The sequence below is a fragment of the Cherax quadricarinatus genome, chromosome 11 (assembly GCF_038502225.1).
Source record: "Cherax quadricarinatus isolate ZL_2023a chromosome 11, ASM3850222v1, whole genome shotgun sequence".
Classification (NCBI taxonomy): domain Eukaryota; kingdom Metazoa; phylum Arthropoda; class Malacostraca; order Decapoda; family Parastacidae; genus Cherax; species Cherax quadricarinatus.
The window spans coordinates 33,688,603-33,709,104 of NC_091302.1; the positions used below are offsets into that span (position 1 = coordinate 33,688,603).

The 20,502-nt window shown below is 41.5% G+C and overlaps 1 protein-coding gene across 1 annotated transcript in view; it reads right to left on the bottom strand.

Annotated features, from left to right (window-relative positions):
* RpS4 (ribosomal protein S4) overlaps nucleotides 1-10,628 on the bottom strand; it is a 64,758-nt gene extending 54,130 nt beyond the window's left edge. Inside the window, exon 1 of the mRNA XM_053775198.2 lies at nucleotides 10,524-10,628. Coding sequence (XP_053631173.2) covers nucleotides 10,524-10,529 — 6 coding nt within the window. The 5' untranslated portion in view covers nucleotides 10,530-10,628. The remainder of the gene's footprint in view (nucleotides 1-10,523) is intronic.
* Nucleotides 10,629-20,502: the final 9,874 nt, after the last annotated feature.

The window sequence follows — 20,502 nt, forward strand, 5'->3', positions numbered from 1 at the left end:
GAAGCAATGTTAATTTCAGGGGTCTAGATAGTGAAATCATTAATGTTGGGGCAGAAGACAACAGCAGTGAATTCTGCATGCCCACTGATAGGTTGGACAATATTAAGATATGCTGAACCAATAGTTCTCACACAGCAGAGTCAAGCATTTTTCCACGAGATGTAGAAGCACATGGCTGATGTGAGGATGGGAGAATGCAGTTTCCCAAACATAACAATGGTGGGAAGATAGCCATAAACCCAAACAGTTTGATACAGCAAGTTGTTGTGGACCAATGAAAACTAATGTTGTTGCCATTGGTGGCAGAGATGTCAAAAGAACACTGAAAAATAATCCAAGGAATACCCCTGTGGGAAATTGGGAGGTCATAAACAGCTTAGTCTGCTTGTTCATTACCCTAAAACTAGACATGTTCAGGGACCCTGCAAAAACCAATGGCTGTGTATTTACTAGAAATGTCTTGGCATTCAACCAAAGTTGAATGCCAAGGCCAACAGGGATGAGGGGAGTTCAATTTCTGGATAGCCTGTAATACACTGTAAGAGTTCAACAATTACGAATGAAGAGGTAGACACTGACACCATGTGCATGATAGCCATGAGAGCTGCAAATAACTATGAAAACACTGGCCGAGTCTTGAAAATGACCTTGGATGATTTTGTCATGAAAAACTGCTGCATATCTAACACCATCAGGGCATTCAGAACCTTCAGTGTACACTGCAATAGCACAAGATCAAGAAAGAGTGAGCATGAAGTTATTGCAGGCAAGTGAGCTTTTGTACATACAGTGGAGCCTCAGTATACAACCAGCTCCCTACTCGAACTAAGCTCAGCACTCTACCAAACAAATACGACCTGCCAAAACTTCGCTGTAAACTATTTCGTGTTTCTTCGCATTTTTTTGTATTATTTGTATAAATAAGTCACCATGGGGCCTACGAAGATTAGTGATAACAGCCAACCAAACAGAAAATTGGTTGGAAACAACTTGTTTGATACTCAAACGTAGCGGCACACGAACAACCTTCTGGAATGAATTAAGGTCGCATACCAAGGTTCCACTGTATATGGAAGTGTGGAAGAGCAAATATTGAAATTAAAATGCAGATACAGGGTGAACATATAGAGGGAAGGTAAATTAGAAAAAAAGGCAGTTACTGAACTCATTCTGTGTCTACCTTGGCTACAATGCTTGAGATTATTACATCTCAACTGAAGGACTCATAGACTTTATTCTAGCTCCTTATTTTCACCATGCAATACTTTATCAGTCAAGCATGGAATCTGTTTAGAGCTTAAATTATGCCTTAGCAATTGTTTCAATGGCATACAATAAACCATTAAGCTTATAAGAACATAGGAACATAAGATAGAGCAGTGAAGCAATCCTACTGACCCATGCTCTGCAGGTCAGACTTGCCCACCCACACACTCGTGTACCTGCCCAATCTATTTGTTTAAACTCTTACTGTCAAGACCACAGAAATTAAAAGTGCCGAGTGTCAAGATTTTTCATAAAATCTTCCAAAGACATGTAATGACACCAAAAAAAAATACAATATTTGACAGAAAACTTACAGAATTATGCAGTCCCACAGTTGGAGGTCTGAGTACAATTTAACCATCAGTGATATTGCCCACAGAGTTAAACTATTTTAAACTAAATTCTTAGCTATTTCACTAGTATACCTTCCATTCTCTTAACCCTTTCTGTGTTGGTCCTGTTGTACTACAGCTTTGAAGCTAGGGTTGGTCCCATAGTACTAATGAATGAGCTGAGCTCATAGCAAAGTTGTGAGCGGTAAATTTGGACCTAATTATGAGAGAATGGGTGTGTGTGTTAAGTGTGCCCCTTATTAAAAAAAAAACTAGGCTGCTGCTAAAAGCCCATTGCTCCACATACCCATCACAGCCTGGTTGATATGGCACTTGAAGATACTCATCCAGTTTTCTCTTGAAGACCTTTACATTTGCTCCAGTGCATAGTGAGAAAAAAACTGCAACCATGTTTTAGGTTTAAAACAGCGACTTTGCGTGTTTTTACGTATGGTTTTCATGGCCATATTGTTTCTCGGTCTCATTTCATAGAATGAAAGATATATTACAGAAATGGAGATGATTTAGAGTGGTTTCAGGACTGAAAGTAGCTTGAAATCAAGTTCAAAGTAGCGGAAATGTTTGATTTCTGCCGATGTTCCAGAGTACACTTGTCCAACTGCCAGTCTAATACACATTTATGAATGCAGTGACATTATTTATACAGTTACAGTATTACAATATTGCAGTAGTCTATAACATTGAAAATGGGAGTTTGTTCAAGCGGTAAATGATAAAGCTCTTCAAAGGCTTATTTTATTTGGGTGGTTCTACACAGGCAGAGAGTTTTGGCTTCCCAGGCCCAGAGGGCCATGCATGTGAGTGTGACAGTAGTAGTAGTTGTTGACAGAGTGACATCGGCTGCCAGAGTGAGAGTGAGGTAGTGTGGTGCTCGCTGAGCTTGGGAGGCCTATGCCACTAGGTGTCAGCACCATGGGGCTACAAAATATGAACCCAACTTGGCATACAAGTTGGCATAACAGTAAATTTTCTTTCTTTTCTTTTTGGGTGTGTGTGCATACCTTAGACGAGTTTCGCGAGTCTTGTTACTCTCAGCGCCCAGCCATGGGCCAGGCTTGTCTGGTGCTTGTCTGGTCAACCAGACTACTGCTGCTGCTAAAGGCCCATTGCCCCACATAACCATCACAGCCTGGTTAATCTAGCATTTGAAGATACTTATCCAGTTTTCTCTTGAAGACTTTTACATTTCCTCCAGCCGTGTTTCTGATATCTTCGAGTAAGGTGGTGAATAGTCTGAGGCCATGAATGCTGATACAGTATTCCCTTATTGTGCCCACTGCACCCCTACTCCTTACTGGGTTTATTTTGCATTTCCTCCCATCTCTCTCGCTCAAATACGCTGTTATGGCAGCGTAAAGATTTGGGACCTGGCCCTCGAGTACTTTCCATGTACAGCCTCTCCTGACTTGGCAACATACAGTGGACCCCCGCATACCGTTGGCATTACATAACGTTAAATCCGCATACCGATACATTTTATCGCTAAGATTTTGCCTCGTATACCGCTAAAAAACCCGCTCAATGCTGTTCGTCCGAGACGCGTCTAATGTGCGGCCTGAGCCAGCCTCACATGTTCCGCCAGTGGCATTGTTTACCAGCCAGCCTCCACGGTAACATCCAAGCATACACTCGGAACATTTCGTATTATTACAGTGTTTTTGGTGATTTTATCTGCAAAATAAGTGACCATGGGCCCCAAGAAAGCTTCTAGTACCAACCCTACAGCAATAAGGGTGAGAATTACTAGAGAGATGAAGAAAGAGATCATTGCTAAGTATGAAAGTGGAGTGCGTGTCTCCGAGCTGGCCAGGTTGTATAATAAACCCCAATCAACCATCGCTACTATTGTGGGCAACAAAACGGCAATCAAGGAAGCTGTTCTCGCCAAAGGTTCAACTGTGTTTTCGAAACAGAGATCGCAAGTGATGGAAGATGTTGAGAGACTCTTATTGGTATGGATAAATGACAAACAGATAGCAGGAGATAGCATCTCTCAAGTGATCATAAGTGAAAAGGCTAGGAAGCTGCATGAGGATTTAATTAAAAAAATGCCTGCAACTAGTGATGATGCGAGTGAATTTAAGGCCAGCAAAGGTTGGTTTGAGAGATTTAAGAAGCGTAGTGGCATACATAGTGTGATAAGGCATGGTGAGGCTGCCAGTTCAGACCACAAAGCAGCTGAAAAATATGTGCAGGAATTCAAGGAGTACATAGACAGTGAAGGACTGAAACCTGAACAAGTGTTTAATTGTGATGTAACAGGCCTGTTTTGGAAGAAAATGCCAAGCAGGACCTACATTACTCAGGAGGAAAAGGCACTCCCAGGACATAAGCCTATGAAAGACAGGCTTACTCTGTTGATGTGTTCCAATGCTAGTGGTGATTGCAAAGTGAAGCCTTTATTAGTGTATCACTCAGAAACTCCCAGAGCGTTCAGGCAAAAGAATATCCTCAAGGCTAATTTGTGTGTGCTGTGGAGGGCAAACAGTAAGGCATGGGTCACTAGGGACTTTTTCTATGACTGGTTACACCATGCATTTGCCCCCAATGTGAAAGATTACCTAACTGAAAAGAAATTAGACCTTAAGTGCCTCCTGGTGTTAGACAATGCCCCTGGTCATCCTACAGATGTGGCAGAGTGACTTTATGGGGACATGAGCTTCATTAAGGTGAAGTTTTTGCCTCCTAATACCACTCCTCTCCTGCAGCCCATGGACCAGCAGGTTATTGCAAACTTCAAAAAACTGTACACAAAAGCTCTGTTTGAAAGGTGCTTTGTAGTGACCTCAGAAACTCAACTGACTCTAAGAGAGTTTTGGAGAGATCACTTTAATATCCTCAATTGTGTAAACCTTATAGGTAAGGCTTGGGAAGGAGTGCCTAAGAGGACCTTGAACTCTGCTTGGAAGAAACTGTGGCCAGAATGTGTAGACCAAAGGGATTTTGAAGGGTTTCAGGCTAACCCTGAGAGGAGTATGCCAGTTGAGGAATCCATTGTGGCATTGGAAAAGTCCTTGGGGTTGGAGGTTAGTGGGGATGATGTGGAAGAGTTGGTGGAGGAGGACAATGAAGAACTAACCACTGATGAGCTGCTAGATCAACTTCAACAGCAAGAGGCCAGACCTGAGGAAACTGGTTCAGAGGGGAGAGAGAAATTGAAGAAGTTGCCTACTTCAAAGATTAAGGAAATGTGTGGAATGTGGCTTAAAGTGCAAACCTTTTTTGATGACAATCACCCTAACACAGCTATTGCAAGCCGTGCTGGTGACTATTACACTGACACTGTTGTGAAACACTTTAGGGAAGTCATAAAGGAACGAGAGGTACAGGCCACTATGGACAGATATGTTGTGCGACAGAAGTCCAGTGACTCTGAAGCTGGTCCTAGTGGCATTAAAAGAAGGGAAGTAACCCCAGAAAAGGACTTGACACCTCAAGTCTTAATGGAAGGGGATTCCCCTTCTAAACACTAAGACTCTCTCCTCCTCCCATCCCATCAATCATCACCAGATCTTCAATAAAGGTAAGTGTCATGTAACTGTTCATGCCTTTTTCAGTTTGTGTGTATTAAAATTAACATTTCATGTGGTAAAAAAAAAAAAATTTCATACTTTGGGGTGTCTTGCACAGATTAATTTGATTTCCATTATTTCTTATGGGGAAAATTCATTCGCATAACGATAATTTCGCATAACAATGAGCTCTCAGGAACGGATTAATATCGTTATGCGGGGGGTCCACTGTACTTGTTTACCGACGGCTTGGACTTACAATGGGTTCCCTGACCAGTATGCATACCTAAATTATGTATACTAGAGCTGATTTCCTCTATTCAGGATAACAAAGTTGATCCCATGTATCAGAAATCTTCCCTATGAGGACAGACTGAGGGCCCTGACTCTGCACTCTCTAGAAAGGCGTAGAATTAGAGGGGATATGACCGAAGTGTATAAATGGAAAACAGGAATAAAGGGGATGTAAATAGTGTGCTAAAAATACCTAGCCAAGACAGGACTCGCAGCAATGGATTTAAGTTAGAAAAATTCTGATTCAGGAAGGATACAGGAAAGCACTGGTTTGGTAATAGAGCTGTGGATGAGTCATAGAAACTAAAACATTGTGTAGTTTTAAAAATAGTGATGGAGTGAATGATGGTGAAAGTTTTTCTTTTTCGGGCCACCCTGCCTTGGTGGGAATCAGCCAGTGTTAAAAAAAAAAAAAATACATGAATGGGTGTGGGTGGGTTTGAGTTGGACCTGACTAGCTTGTGCTAATAGGTCTGATGCCATGCTCTTTCCTTAAGTGGATGTGACCTGACCTGACTAGGTTGGGTCATAAGCCAGTAAAAGGACTTGGACCTGCTTTGCATGGGCCCATAGGCCTGTTGCAGTGTTCATTCTTTCTAATGTTCTTTGTTCTTATTCTGTTTATTATAGTATACACTACACTACTGTATAAACATTCAAAACTATACCAGAAATGTTATAAATGGTGCAAAGGTGCCATTAAAACAATATCAAAGATGGCTGACACAAACCCACAACCATTATAGTATGCTCCTCACTTTTAATCAATTTTATTTCTTTGCAAGCAGTACATTACGTATTAACAATAATTCTTTGTTCTTATTCTGTTTATTATAGTATACACTACACTACTGTATAAACATTCAAAACTATACCAGAAATGTTATAAATGGTGCAAAGGTGCCATTAAAACAATATCAAAGATGGCTGACACAAACCCACAACCATTATAGTATGCTCCTCACTTTTAATCAATTTTATTTCTTTGCAAGCAGTACATTACGTATTAACAATAATGAGTTGCAGTGCAAAGAGCCTCTATCATGCCTAGGCACTATGGGCAAACTTAATCTAATGGCTTACTGACTACTTAATACTAAAGAATTTATCATAGTTTAAGTTGTAAAATAGTTTCAATAGTAAATATATTTTTTTTATTATTTTTTTATTAACACACTGGCTGATTCCCAAGGCAGGGTGGCCCAAAAAAAGAAAAACTTTCACCATCATTCACTCCATCACTGTCTTGCCAGAAGGGTGCTTTACACTACAGTTTTTAAACTGCAACATTAACACCCCTCCTTCAGAGTGCAGGCACTGTACTTCCCATCTCCAGGACTCAAGTCCGGCCTGCCGGTTTCCCTGAATCCCTTCATAAATGTTACTTTGCTCACACTCCAACAGCACATCAAGTATTAAAAACTATTGGTCTCCATTCACTTCTATCAAACACGATCACACATACCTGCTGGAAGTCCAAGCCCCTCGCACACAAAACCTCCTTTACCCCCTCCCTCCAACCTTTCCTAGGCCGACCCCTACCCCGCCTTCCTTCCACTACAGACTGATACACTCTTGAAGTTATTCTGTTTCGCTCCATCCTCTCTACATGTCCGAACCACCTCAACAATCCTTCCTCAGCCCTCTGGACAACAGTTTTGGTAATCCCGCACCTCCTCCTAACTTCCAAAATACGAATTCTCTACATTATATTCACACCACACATTGCCCTCAGACATGACATCTCCACTGCCTCTAGCCTTCTCGCTGCAACATTCATCACCCATGCTTCACACCCATATAAGAGCGTTGGTAAAACTATACTCTCATACATTCCCCTCTTTGCCTCCAAGGACAAAGTTCTTTGTCTCCACAGACTCCTAAGTGCACCGCTCACTCTTTTCCCCTCATCAATTCTATGATTCACCTCATCTTTCATAGACCCATCCGCTGACACGTCCACTCCCAAATATCTGATATGAATACATTCACCTCCTCCATACTCTCTCCCTCCAATCTGATATCCAATCTTTCATCACCTAATCTTTTTGTTATCCTCATAACCTTACTCTTTCCTGTATTCACTTTTAATTTTCTTCTTTTGCATACCCTACCAAATTCGTCCACCAATCTCTGCAACTTCTCTTCAGAATCTCCCAAGAGCAAAGTGTCATCAGCAAAGAGCAACTGTGACAACTCCCACTTTATGTGTGATTCTTTATCTTTTAACTCCACGCCTCTAAGACCCTCGCATTTACTTCTCTTACAACCCCATCTATAAATATATTAAACAACCACGGTGACATCACACATCCTTGTCTAAGGCCTACTTTTACTGGGAAATAATCTCCCTCTTTCCTACATACTCTTAACTTGAGCCTCACTATCCTCGTAAAAACTCTTCACTGCTTTCAATAATCTACCTCCTACACCATACACCTGCAACATCTGCCACAATACCCCTATCCACCCTGTCATATGCCTTTTCCAAATCCATAAATGCCACAAAAACCTCTTTAGCCTTATCTAAATACTGTTCACTTACATGTTTCACTGTAAACACCTGGTCCACACACCCCCTACCTTTCCTAAAGCCTCCTTGTTCATCTGCTATCCTATTCTCCGTCTTACTCTTAATTCTTTCAATAACTCTACCATACACTTTACCAGGTATACACAACAGACTTATCCCCCTATAATTTTTGCACTCTCTTTTGTCCCCTTTGCCTTTATAAACAGTGTGATTTGCTGAAAGTAGTTTATGGTATGGGAATGCTACAACTGGGTGTAGGGCAGTACTGTTTTGGGTAGGTATTTGTACTACTATGGGTTTGAGTAACTGTGATGCATTTGGTATGTCATTGATGTTGATGAAAAAGAGGAGTGGTCCAAGGACACTTAATTGTGGGATACCTATTGTGAATGGTTGAGTAGAAGAGTTAGCACCATTTGTGTACACATACTGGCTTCTGTTACTAAGGCATGACTTTAGGTAGTTGAGAAGTGCCCTCTTACACCATAGTGTGTTAATTTAATGTGCAGCAATTCAGGGTCGACTATCAAAAGCTTTACGTAAATCAATGAAGATTCCCAGCATGACTTCTTTCTTCTCGAGAGCGGTATATATTACCTGGATTTGTTAGTGTTGCAATAATTGGTGACAGTACTTGTGAAGCTTTTTTGTACATGAAAGTTGGCAAGTTGTTTATGTCTCCTGCCTTGTTTTTAACTGTGCTGATGATGAGCCAGACTTCTGTTGGGTTGGTTGGAGCTAAGAATAGTACATTCAGGTAGGTGCCCATGAGGTTGTCTGATGGACGGGTGTTTGAGCTTGGCATTTTGCTCGCTAGATTCTTTCCTATGGTGGAGAAGAAAACATCGAATCCACTGTTTCAGTTGGTGGGAGTAGGGGTTCGTCTGATTTTAATTTTTTGTTTTGTTTCTGTATATATTTTTAGTTCTTAGAGTTTCAGAAAGGGTTTTCCAGGTCTTTTTCATATCACCTTTTATGTTATGTAATCTGTTTTCATAATACAATTTTTTTGACCTTATCAGGCTGGTAAGGGCTGACGAGTAACACTTAGACTGGTCTCTAGTTATTTGACCCTTCTGTACTGTTTTTCATATTGGTACTTTATGTTAATGGATTTAAGGATGCTGGGTGTTAGCCAGGGACTATTCAGTCTCTTAGCTGTGATCTGTTTAGTGTTTTTAGGGCAATGCTTGTTATAGAAGTAGTGGCCAGTCGACATTCTTTGTAACACATGATGCTGCATGTACTGGACTGATGAAGCCACTGTGTGGCAAAACGTTTCCTGAATAAAGATTCCCATATGTTGCACAAGTGTCTCAATCTTCAACTTGTCGATTTTTCTAAACCATTCATCACAACTGTCAGACACTGCAGCATCATGGGATCTTGTTACAAAGAATTCTTCAACACTTGTCCAACCTTCGGACGAAGACCTACTTCGACTAGTGGATGGTACCACTATGACCCTGCCTCCGCCTGCTTCACCTCACTTCACTACAGTATATAAGCCACGTCTACGGCCCTATGCTGTACATTCTACAAGATTGATGGACTGAACACATTGACTCCAGTCTGAGGGACTGATTACCTCAAACTCCTCCTCTCCTTACTCCTTTCTACTTTGTACTGGACTGATGAAGCCACTGTGTGGCAAAACGTTTCCTGAATAAAGATTCCCATATGTTGCACAAGTGTCTCAATCTCCAATTTACATATTATAAGGTGGTATCTAACAGCAACATGCAATAATTTATTTAATAGATTTTCCCACAATGCAGGTTAGGCAAACTGGTCTATAATTCAAAGCTACATATCTCTGCTTTATAAAGGTATTTCCCATTTCTCCAGCACCACCAGTGTGTAGTAATAGGTGATTTATTTGTTCTTAACTTACTTTTGTCCGACTTTTATAACTCTTGATTTCTGGAATTTCGCTAGTATTTCCCTGCTTAAAAACTAAGAATTAAAAAAAATAAAGTGTTGAATATTGTACATATTTCTTTGTCACTGATAGTAAGCTAATCTGAGCAAATTTAATTTTACCGATCTTCTCTCTAAACTTATTCCTATACACATCAAAGAAATCTTTTGCGTTGGTCGTCGATACCATTGTGACTTAAATTTTAGTCTTTTCTGGCTATTCATGTTCGTTATTTTTGTTTCTCTTTAAATAAAAAGTAGTTACCAAACATTATCATTCACACCTGACATGATGCCTTATACTTAAAACACTACACACATTCCTCCTACACCACACTCCTCTAAGAAGAATATTTACACTATACGAGAAGCTAATTCTGCTGATTTCCCTTGTAAATACATTAAGCACCGCAGCATTACCTACAAACACTACCAACAAGCACATCCCTCACCCTCCACCACCAGACGTAAACATCAATGTTCCATCACTCATTATTTCCTGCATCCCATCACATTTCAATTCAAAAACAAATTCAACAGCATTATCAATCACTAAGGTCACAGATGATGTACAAGAGAATGCACTAGGCCGACACTATAAAGTCAGAATTAGCAAACAAAATGAACAAATTACGTTATACTTACAGCCATGGCTTGATCATGGGTGGGAAAGAGCAAGTGAGCAGCAGATGGCGCTGACGGCGACCAAACACAGGGACCATCAACACAAACACACAGACAGTGTATATATAAAATTTGTATTTTGTTTTTTTACCAATATTTATTATTTCTATCTACTTTCAGATTTGAAATTTTATATAAGTGGGGAATTCTTACCCATTTCTACTGGCATAATAGAAACAGCGCTGTAGATCTTTTTTTTTTTTTTACCGACTTGTAAATATATTCAGGTATACACAAATACAGTTACATAGATTATCATACATAGCAGCATATGTGTAGAGAACCTAGGATAACCCAAAAAAGTCAGACAAAGTGACTTATTTCCATTATTATTATTATAATATAAATGTTATAATATCTTATTATTATTCTATAATGAACATAACATCTTATTATAATACTAAAAAGACTATCTACTACGTATCAGTGGTTCATTACTTTGTAATTTGTTCATGACTGTAACCATGTATAGGAGTGAAGCTGATTCATTACCTCTGTAACTTGTCATGATTAGTGACCAGATCTACCTGGAGTTCATTACCTTTGTAACTAGTTCAGCTATCATAACTTTGGGGTCCAGTCACTGGACCCATTATGTACCTTTGTAATCTTTTGACTACCGCCCACAGGATGGGTATGGGGTGCATAAAGATATTAAACTAAAGTGTGTGTGTGTGTGTGTGTGTGTGTGTGTGTGTGTGTGTGTGTGTGTGTGTGTGTGTGTGTGTGTGTGTGTGTGTGTGTGTGTGTGTGTGTGTGTGTGTGTGGTGTGTGACTCAACAATCAATATTTGCACCAATAACTCATTACAGTTGTGACCGGGTGTGGAAGTGTGAATTGCTCATTACTCTATAATTTGTTCATGATTGTAGCCAAAGTATAAACGTAAGTAACCATTCTACAGAATTCATTACCTTTGTAACTTGTGAGCTCATTACCTTTGTACCTAGTTCAGCTATCAAAACTTTGGGGGCCCAGTCCCTGGACCCATTACGTACCTCTGTAATCTGTAAATACCTTTGTAACCTGTCATGATTGTGATCAGACTTACCTGGAGTTCATTACCTTTGTAAATTGTGAGTTCATTACCTTTGTAAATTGTGAGTTCATTACCTTTGTAAATTGTGAGTTCATTACCTCTGTAACTTGCTCAGCTATCAAAACTTTGGAGTCCAGTCCCTGGACCAATTATGTACCTCTGTAATCTTTTGACTACCGCCCACAGGATGGGTATGGGGTGCATAATAAACATATTAAACTAACTAACTACATGAGGGTCAGTTAGTCAGTTTAATATGTTTATTATGCACCCCATACCCATCCTGTGGGCGGTAGTCAAAAGATTACAGAGGTACATAATGGGTCCAGGGACTGGGCCTCAAAGTTTTGATAGCTGAGCAAGTTACAGAGGTAATGAATTCACAATTTACAAAGGTAATGAACTCACAATTTACAAAGGTAATGAACTCCAGGTAGGTCTAGTCACAATCATGACAAGTTACAAAGGTATTTACAGATTACAGAGGTACATAATGGGTCCAGGGACTGGGCCCCCAAAGTGTTGATGGCTGAACTAGGTACAAGGTAATGAACTCACAAGTTACAAAGGTAATGAATACTGTAAGAATGGTTACTTACGTTTATACATGGCTACAATCATGAACAAATTTTAGAGTAATGAGCAATTCACACTTCCACACCCGGTCACAACTGTAGTGAGTTATTGGTGCAAATATTGATTGTTGAGTCACACACACCACACACACACATATATACAAATTCATACACACACACACACACACACACACACACACACACACACACACACACACACACACACACACAAACACACACACACACACACACATACACGAACTCATACACACACACGCACTCATACACACACACACACACACACACACACACACACACACACACACACACACACACACACACACACACACACCAGTTTGGAATCCACACCTAGTCAAGCACGTCAAGAAATTAGAGAAAGTGCAAAGGTTTGCAACAAGACTAGTCCCAGAGCTACGGGGATTGTCCTATGAAGAAAGGTTGAGGGAAATCGGCCTGACGACACTGGAGGCCAGGAGGGTCAGGGGAGACATGATAACGACATATAAAATACTGCGCGGAATAGACGAGGTGGACAAAGACGGGATGTTCCAGAGATGGGACACAGACACAAGAGGTCACAATTGGAAGTTGAAGACTCAGATGAATCAAAGGGATGTTAGGAAGTATTTCTTCAGTCATAGAGTAGTCAGGCCATGGAATAGCCTAGAAAGTGATGTGGTGGAGGCAGGAACCATACATAGTTTTAAGGCGAGGTATGATAGAGCTCATGGGGCAGGGAGAGAGAGGACCTAGTAGCAATCAGCGAAGAGGCGGGGCCAGGAGCTGTGACTCGACCCCTGCAACCACAAATAGGTGAGTACAAATAGGTGAGTACACACACACACACACACACACACACTCATACACATACATACGCACACACAAACACACACACAAACACACGAGGGTCATTAAGACTATCTACTACACGAGGGTCATTAAGACTATCTACTACACGAGGGTCATTACTAGGAATAAGGTAAAATTACATGTGTGTTAGCTAAAAAATAAAAAATAATTCCCCTCTCTTTCTGTACCTACATTCATCAGACACCTTTTGGCACTCTTCTTGAACTGGTTCATGCTATGACTGGCTTTGAAATGTGCAGGTAGTCTGTTCCATTCCTTTATTGCGGTATAATAAAAGGTGTGCAAGAAAGGTTTAAAATACCGACAATATGAAACTTAAGACACATGTACAACATCTGGATATCTTTATTGTAGACGTTTCGCCATCCAGTGACTTTATCAACACAGATTCTAGGACATAATAGAAGACAGTAGAACTATATACAAAAGATGAGGTAATCAGTCCCTCAGCCCTGGAGTTAGTGTTCACAGCATCGTGGTGGAGGAGATGCTGTGAACACTAACTCCAAGGCTGAGGGACCGATTACCTCATCTTTTGTATATAGTTCTACTGTCTTCTATTATGTCCTAGAATCTGTATTGATAAAGTCACTGGATGGCGAAACGTCTACAATAAAGATATCCAGATGTTGCACATGTGTCTTAACTTTCACAATGAAAGGTGGAAGCCTGGCCACTGACTGTGGGTACTACAAAGTGGTGCTCTCTCCTCCTAATACTATGATTGCTTTGGTTCCCAATCTTGACAAAACTGGCGGCAAGATATTCTGGACACTGTGAGCAATTTTATAAACATGATTTAACTTCAGTTGTTTTACTCTGTCTTCAACATTCAGCATATCCAACTGCTGTACTTCATGTTGATAAATTAGACACATGTGCAACTCTTGGGTATCTTTATTGAGGAAACGTTTCGCCACACAGTGGCTTCATCAGTCCATACAAAGGAGAATCTTGAAGAACAGGAGGAGAATGAGGTAATCAGTCCCTCAACCTTGAGTCGATGTGGTCAGTCCATCAATCTTGAATAGAATACGGCATACGTGCTGAGAAGGAGCTTATAAACCGTTGGCAGGAGAGGTGCAGAAGTCATAGGTCGTGTAACATTTGTTCAATGTTGAAGTAGGTCGTGCCCAAGAATTAGGCAAGCGAAGAAATCCCAAGTGTTAAGATCCCAAGAAGTTGCAGTGTCTGACAGGTTTGTAGATGAATGGTTCAGAGAACCGACATGTTGATAAATTAGACACATGTGCAACTCTTGGGTATGTAATAAAGTTGGTAGAATTACCGACAATATGTAAAGTAAAAGGACACAAGTGCAACTAATGTGACATTTATTGTGGCAACGTTTCGCTCTCCAGGAGCTTGATAAAGCTCCTGGAGAGCGAAACGTTGCCACAATAAATGTCACATTAGTTGCACTTGTGTCCTTTTACTTTACAACTCTTGGGTATGAAAGTTAAGACACATGTGCAACATCTGGATATCTTTATTGTAGACGTTTCGCCATCCAGTGGCTTTATCAATACAGATTCTAGGACATAATAGGAAGACAGTAGAACTATATACAAAAGATGAGGTAATCAGTCCCTCGGCCTTGGAGTTAGTGTTCACAGCATCGTGGTGGAGGAGAATCTGGAGCAAAGGCAAGAAGACTGGCGGTTTTATAGGCGTCAGTGGATAGGGACGGGCAGCAGACGAGGGCAGTCACTGGTAGGCGGGATTCCCAAGTGGAAGTAGGTCCTTCACAAAGAGATGGGTTAGTTGCAGAAGCCGTGAAGAAGGTCTTGTAGATGTCCTCTGAACCAAGATTCCATGATGTTGCAGTGTCTGACAAGTTGTGCAAGAAAGGTATAAAATACCGATAATATGAAAGTTAAGACACATGTGCAACATCTGGATATCTTTATTGTAGACGTTTCGCCATCCAGTGGCTTTATCAATACAGATTCTAGGACATAATAGGAAGACAGTAGAACTATATACAAAAGATGAGGTAATCAGTCCCTCGGCCTTGGAGTTAGTGTTCACAGCATCGTGGTGGAGGAGAATCTGGAGCAAAGGCAAGAAGACTGGCGGTTTTATAGGCGTCAGTGGATAGGGACGGGCAGCAGACGAGGGCAGTCACTGGTAGGCGGGATTCCCCAGTGGAAGTAGGTCCTTCCCAAAGAGATGGGTTAGTTGCAGAAGCCGTGAAGAAGGTCTTGTAGATGCTGTGAACACTAACTCCAAGGCCGAGGGACTGATTACCTCATCTTTTGTATATATTTCTACTGTCTTCCTATTATGTCCTAGAATCTGTATTGATAAAGCCACTGGATGGCGAAACGACTACAATAAAGATATCCAGATGTTGCACATGTGTCTTAACTTTCATATTGTCGGTATTTTATACCTTTCTTGCACAACTTGTCAGACACTGCAACATCATGGAATCTTAGTTCAGAGGACATCTACAAGACCTTCTTCACGGCTTCTGCAACTAACCCATCTCTTTGGGAAGGACCTACTTCCACTGGGGAATCCCGCCTACCAGTGACTGCCCTCGTCTGCTGCCCGTCCCTATCCACTGACGCCTATAAAACCGCCAGTCTTCTTGCCTTTGCTCCAGATTCTCCTCCACCACGATGCTGTGAACACTAACTCCAAGGCCGAGGGACTGATTACCTCATCTTTTGTATATAGTTCTACTGTCTTCCTATTATGTCCTAGAATCTGTATTGATAAAGCCACTGGATGGCGAAACGTTTACAATAAAGATATCCAGATGTTGCACATGTGTCTTAACTTTCATATTGTCGGTATTTTATACCTTTCTTGCACAACTTGTCAGACACTGCAACATCATGGAATCTTGGTTCAGAGGACATCTACAAGACCTTCTTCACGGCTTCTGCAACTAACCCATCTCTTTGGGAAGGACCTACTTCCACTTCTGGCCACAAAATAGAGCGAAACACCAACGTCAAAGACCTGGAAGTGATTATGTCGGAGGATCTCACCTTCAAGGACCATAACATTGTATCAATCGCATCTGCTAGAAAAATGACAGGATGAATAATGAGAACCTTCAAAACTAGGGAGGCCAAGCCCATGATGACACTCTTCAGGTCACTTGTTCTATCTAGGCTGGAATATTGCTGCACTCTAACAGCACCTTTCAAGGCAGGTGAAATTGCCGACCTAGAAAATGTACAGAGAACTTTCACGGCGCGCATAACGGAGATAAAACACCTCAATTACTGGGAGCGCTTGAGGTTTCTAAACCTGTATTCCCTGGAACGCAGGAGGGAGAGATACATGATTATATACACCTGGAAAATCCTAGAGGGACTAGTACCGAACTTGCACACGAAAATCACTCACTACGAAAGCAAAAGACTTGGCAGACGATGCACCATCCCCCCAATGAAAAGCAGGGGTGTCACTAGCACGTTAAGAGACCATACAATAAGTGTCAGGGGCCCGAGACTGTTCAACTGCCTCCCAGCACACATAAGGGGGATTACCAACAGACCCCTGGCAGTCTTCAAGCTGGCACTGGACAAGCACCTAAAGTCAGTTCCTGATCAGCCGGGCTGTGGCTCGTATGTTGGTTTGCGTGCAGCCAGCAGCAACAGCCTGGTTGATCAGGCGCTGATCCACCAGGAGGCCTGGTCACAGACCGGGCCGCGGGGGCGTTGACCCCCGAAACTCTCTCCAGGTAAACTGGGGAATCCCGCCTACCAGTGACTGCCCTCTTCTGCTGCCCGTCCTTATCCACTGACGCCTATAAAACCGCCAGTCTTCTTGCCTTTGCTCCAGATTCTCCTCCACCACGATGCTGTGAACACTAACTCCAAGGCCGAGGGACTGATTACCTCATCTTTTGTATATAGTTCTACTGTCTTCCTATTATGTCCTAGAATCTGTATTGATAAAGCCACTGGATGGCGAAACGTCTACAATAAAGATATCCAGATGTTGCACATGTGTCTTAACTTTCATATTGTCGGTATTTTATACCTTTCTTGCACAACTCTTGGGTATCTTTATTGAGGAAACGTTTCGCCACACAGTGGCTTCATCAGTCCATACAAAGGAGAATCTTGAAGAACAGGAGGACAATGAGGTAATCAGTCCCTCAACCTTGAGTCGATGTGGTCAGTCCATCAATCTTGAATAGAATACGGCATACGTGCTGAGAAGGAGCTTATAAACCGTTGGCAGGAGAGGTGCAGAAGTCATAGGTCGTGTAACATTTGTTCAATGTTGAAGTAGGTCGTGCCCAAGAATTAGGCAAGCGAAGAAATCCCAAGTATTAAGATCCCAAGAAGTTGCAGTGTCTGACAGGTTTTTAGGTAAGACACATATGCAACAGTTAGGTATCTTTATTATGAAACGTTTCGCCTACACAGTAGGCTTCTTCAGTCAAGTACAGAAAAGTTGATAGAAGCAGAAGATACTTGAAGACGATGTAATCAGTCCATCACCCTTAAAGTTTTGAGGTGGTCAGTCCCTCAGTCTGGAGAAGAGCATTGTTCCATAGTATGAAACAATATGGAGAAGAAGTGACAGGATGGAGCTTTTTATAGCGCCAAGAGGTGAGACGTAGGCCACTAGGAGAGGTAAGAACTCAGATGTTGAGAGGTCAGGTCCCTCTCAAATCCAGCCCCTCTCATTAGTGGAAGTTGTCGAAGTTGTCTCACCTCTTGGCGCTATAAAAAGCTCCATCCTGTCACTTCTTCTCCATATTGTTTCATACTATGGAACAATGCTCTTCTCCAGACTGAGGGACTGACCACCTCAAAACTTTAAGGGTGATGGACTGATTACATCGTCTTCAAGTATCTTCTGCTTCTATCAACTTTTCTGTACTTGACTGAAGAAGCCTACTGTGTAGGCGAAACGTTTCATAATAAAGATACCTAACTGTTGCATATGTGTCTTACCTAACAACCTGTCGGTATTTTATACCATTTTAATGTTCAATCTGTCAGACACTGCAACACAAGGGTATCTTGGTACAGACCTGCAATCAACTTCGACAACTTCCACTAATGAGAGGGGCTGGATTTGAGAGGGACCTGACCTCTCAACATCTGAGTTCTTACCTCTCCTAGTGGCCTACGTCTCACCTCTTGGCGCTATAAAAAGCTCCATCCTGTCACTTCTTCTCCATATTGTTTCATACTATGGAACAATGCTCTTCTCCAGACTGAGGGACTGACCACCTCACAACTTTAAGGGTGATGGACTGATTACATCGTCTTCAAGTATCTTCTGCTTCTATCAACTTTTCTGTACTTAACTGAAGAAGCCTACTGTGTAGGCGAAACGTTTCATAATAAAGATACCTAACTGTTGCATATGTGTCTTACCTAACAACCTGTCGGTATTTTATACCATTTTAATGTTCAATCTGACAGGTTTGTAGATGAATGGTTCAGAGAACCGACATGTTGATAAATTAGACACATGTGCAACTCTTGGGTATCTTTATTGAGGAAACGTTTCGCCACACAGTGGATTCATCAGTCCATACAAAGGAGAATCTTGAAGAACAGGAGGAGAATGAGGTAATCAGTCCCTCAACCTTGAGTCGATGTGGTCAGTCCATCAATCTTGAATAGAATACGGCATACGTGCTGAGAAGGAGCTTATAAACCGTTGGCAGGAGAGGTGCAGAAGTCATAGGTCGTGTAACATTTGTTCAATGTTGAAGTAGGTCGTGCCCAAGAATTAGGCAAGCGAAGAAATCCCAAGTATTAAGATCCCAAGAAGTTGCAGTGTCTGACAGGTTTTTAGGTAAGACACATATGCAACAGTTAGGTATCTTTATTATGAAACGTTTCGCCTACACAGTAGGCTTCTTCAGTCAAGTACAGAAAAGTTGATAGAAGCAGAAGATACTTGAAGACGATGTAATCAGTCCATCACCCTTAAAGTTTTGAGGTGGTCAGTCCCTCAGTCTGGAGAAGAGCATTGTTCCATAGTATGAAACAATATGGAGAAGAAGTGACAGGATGGAGCTTTTTATAGCGCCAAGAGGTGAGACGCAGGCCACTAGGAGAGGTAAGAACTCAGATGTTGAGAGGTCAGGTCCCTCTCAAATCCAGCCCCTCTCATTAGTGGAAGTTGTCGAAGTTGTCTCACCTCTTGGCGCTATAAAAAGCTCCATCCTGTCACTTCTTCTCCATATTGTTTCATACTATGGAACAATGCTCTTCTCCAGACTGAGGGACTGACCACCTCAAAACTTTAAGGGTGATGGACTGATTACATCGTCTTCAAGTATCTTCTGCTTCTATCAACTTTTCTGTACTTGACTGAAGAAGCCTACTGTGTAGGCGAAACGTTTCATAATAAAGATACCTAACTGTTGCATATGTGTCTTACCTAACAACCTGTCGGTATTTTATACCATTTTAATGTTCAATCTGTCAGACACTGCAACACAAGGGTATCTTGGTACAGACCTGCAATCAACTTCGACAACTTCCACTAATGAGAGGGGCTGGATTTGAGAGGGACCTGACCTCTCAACATCTGAGTTCTTACCTCTCCTAGTGGCCTACGTCTCACCTCTTGGCGCTATAAAAAGCTCCATCCTGTCACTTCTTCTCCATATTGTTTCATACTATGGAACAATGCTCTTCTCCAGACTGAGGGACTGACCACCTCACAACTTTAAGGGTGATGGACTGATTACATCGTCTTCAAGTATCTTCTGCTTCTATCAACTTTTCTGTACTTAACTGAAGAAGCCTACTGTGTAGGCGAAACGTTTCATAATAAAGATACCTAACTGTTGCATATGTGTCTTACCTAACAACCTGTCGGTATTTTATACCATTTTAATGTTCAATCTGACAGGTTTGTAGATGAATGGTTCAGAGAACCGACATGTTGATAAATTAGACACATGTGCAACTCTTGGGTATCTTTATTGAGGAAACGTTTCGCCACACAGTGGCTTCATCAGTCCATACAAAGGAGAATCTTGAAGAACAGGAGGAGAATGAGGTAATCAGTCCCTCAACCTTGAGTCGATGTGGTCAGTCCATCAATCTTGAATAGAATACGGCATACGTGCTGAGAAGGAGCTTATAAACCGTTGGCAGGAGAGGTGCAGAAGTCATAGGTCGTGTAACATTTGTTCAATGTTGAAGTAGGTCGTGCCCAAGAATTAGGCAAGCGAAGAAATCCCAAGTATTAAGATCCCAAGAAGTTGCAGTGTCTGACAGGTTTTTAGGTAAGACACATATGCAACAGTTAGGTATCTTTATTATGAAACGTTTCGCCTACACAGTAGGCTTCTTCAGTCAAGTACAGAAAAGTTGATAGAAGCAGAAGATACTTGAAGACGATGTAATCAGTCCATCACCCTTAAAGTTTTGAGGTGGTCAGTCCCTCAGTCTGGAGAAGAGCATTGTTCCATAGTATGAAACAATAT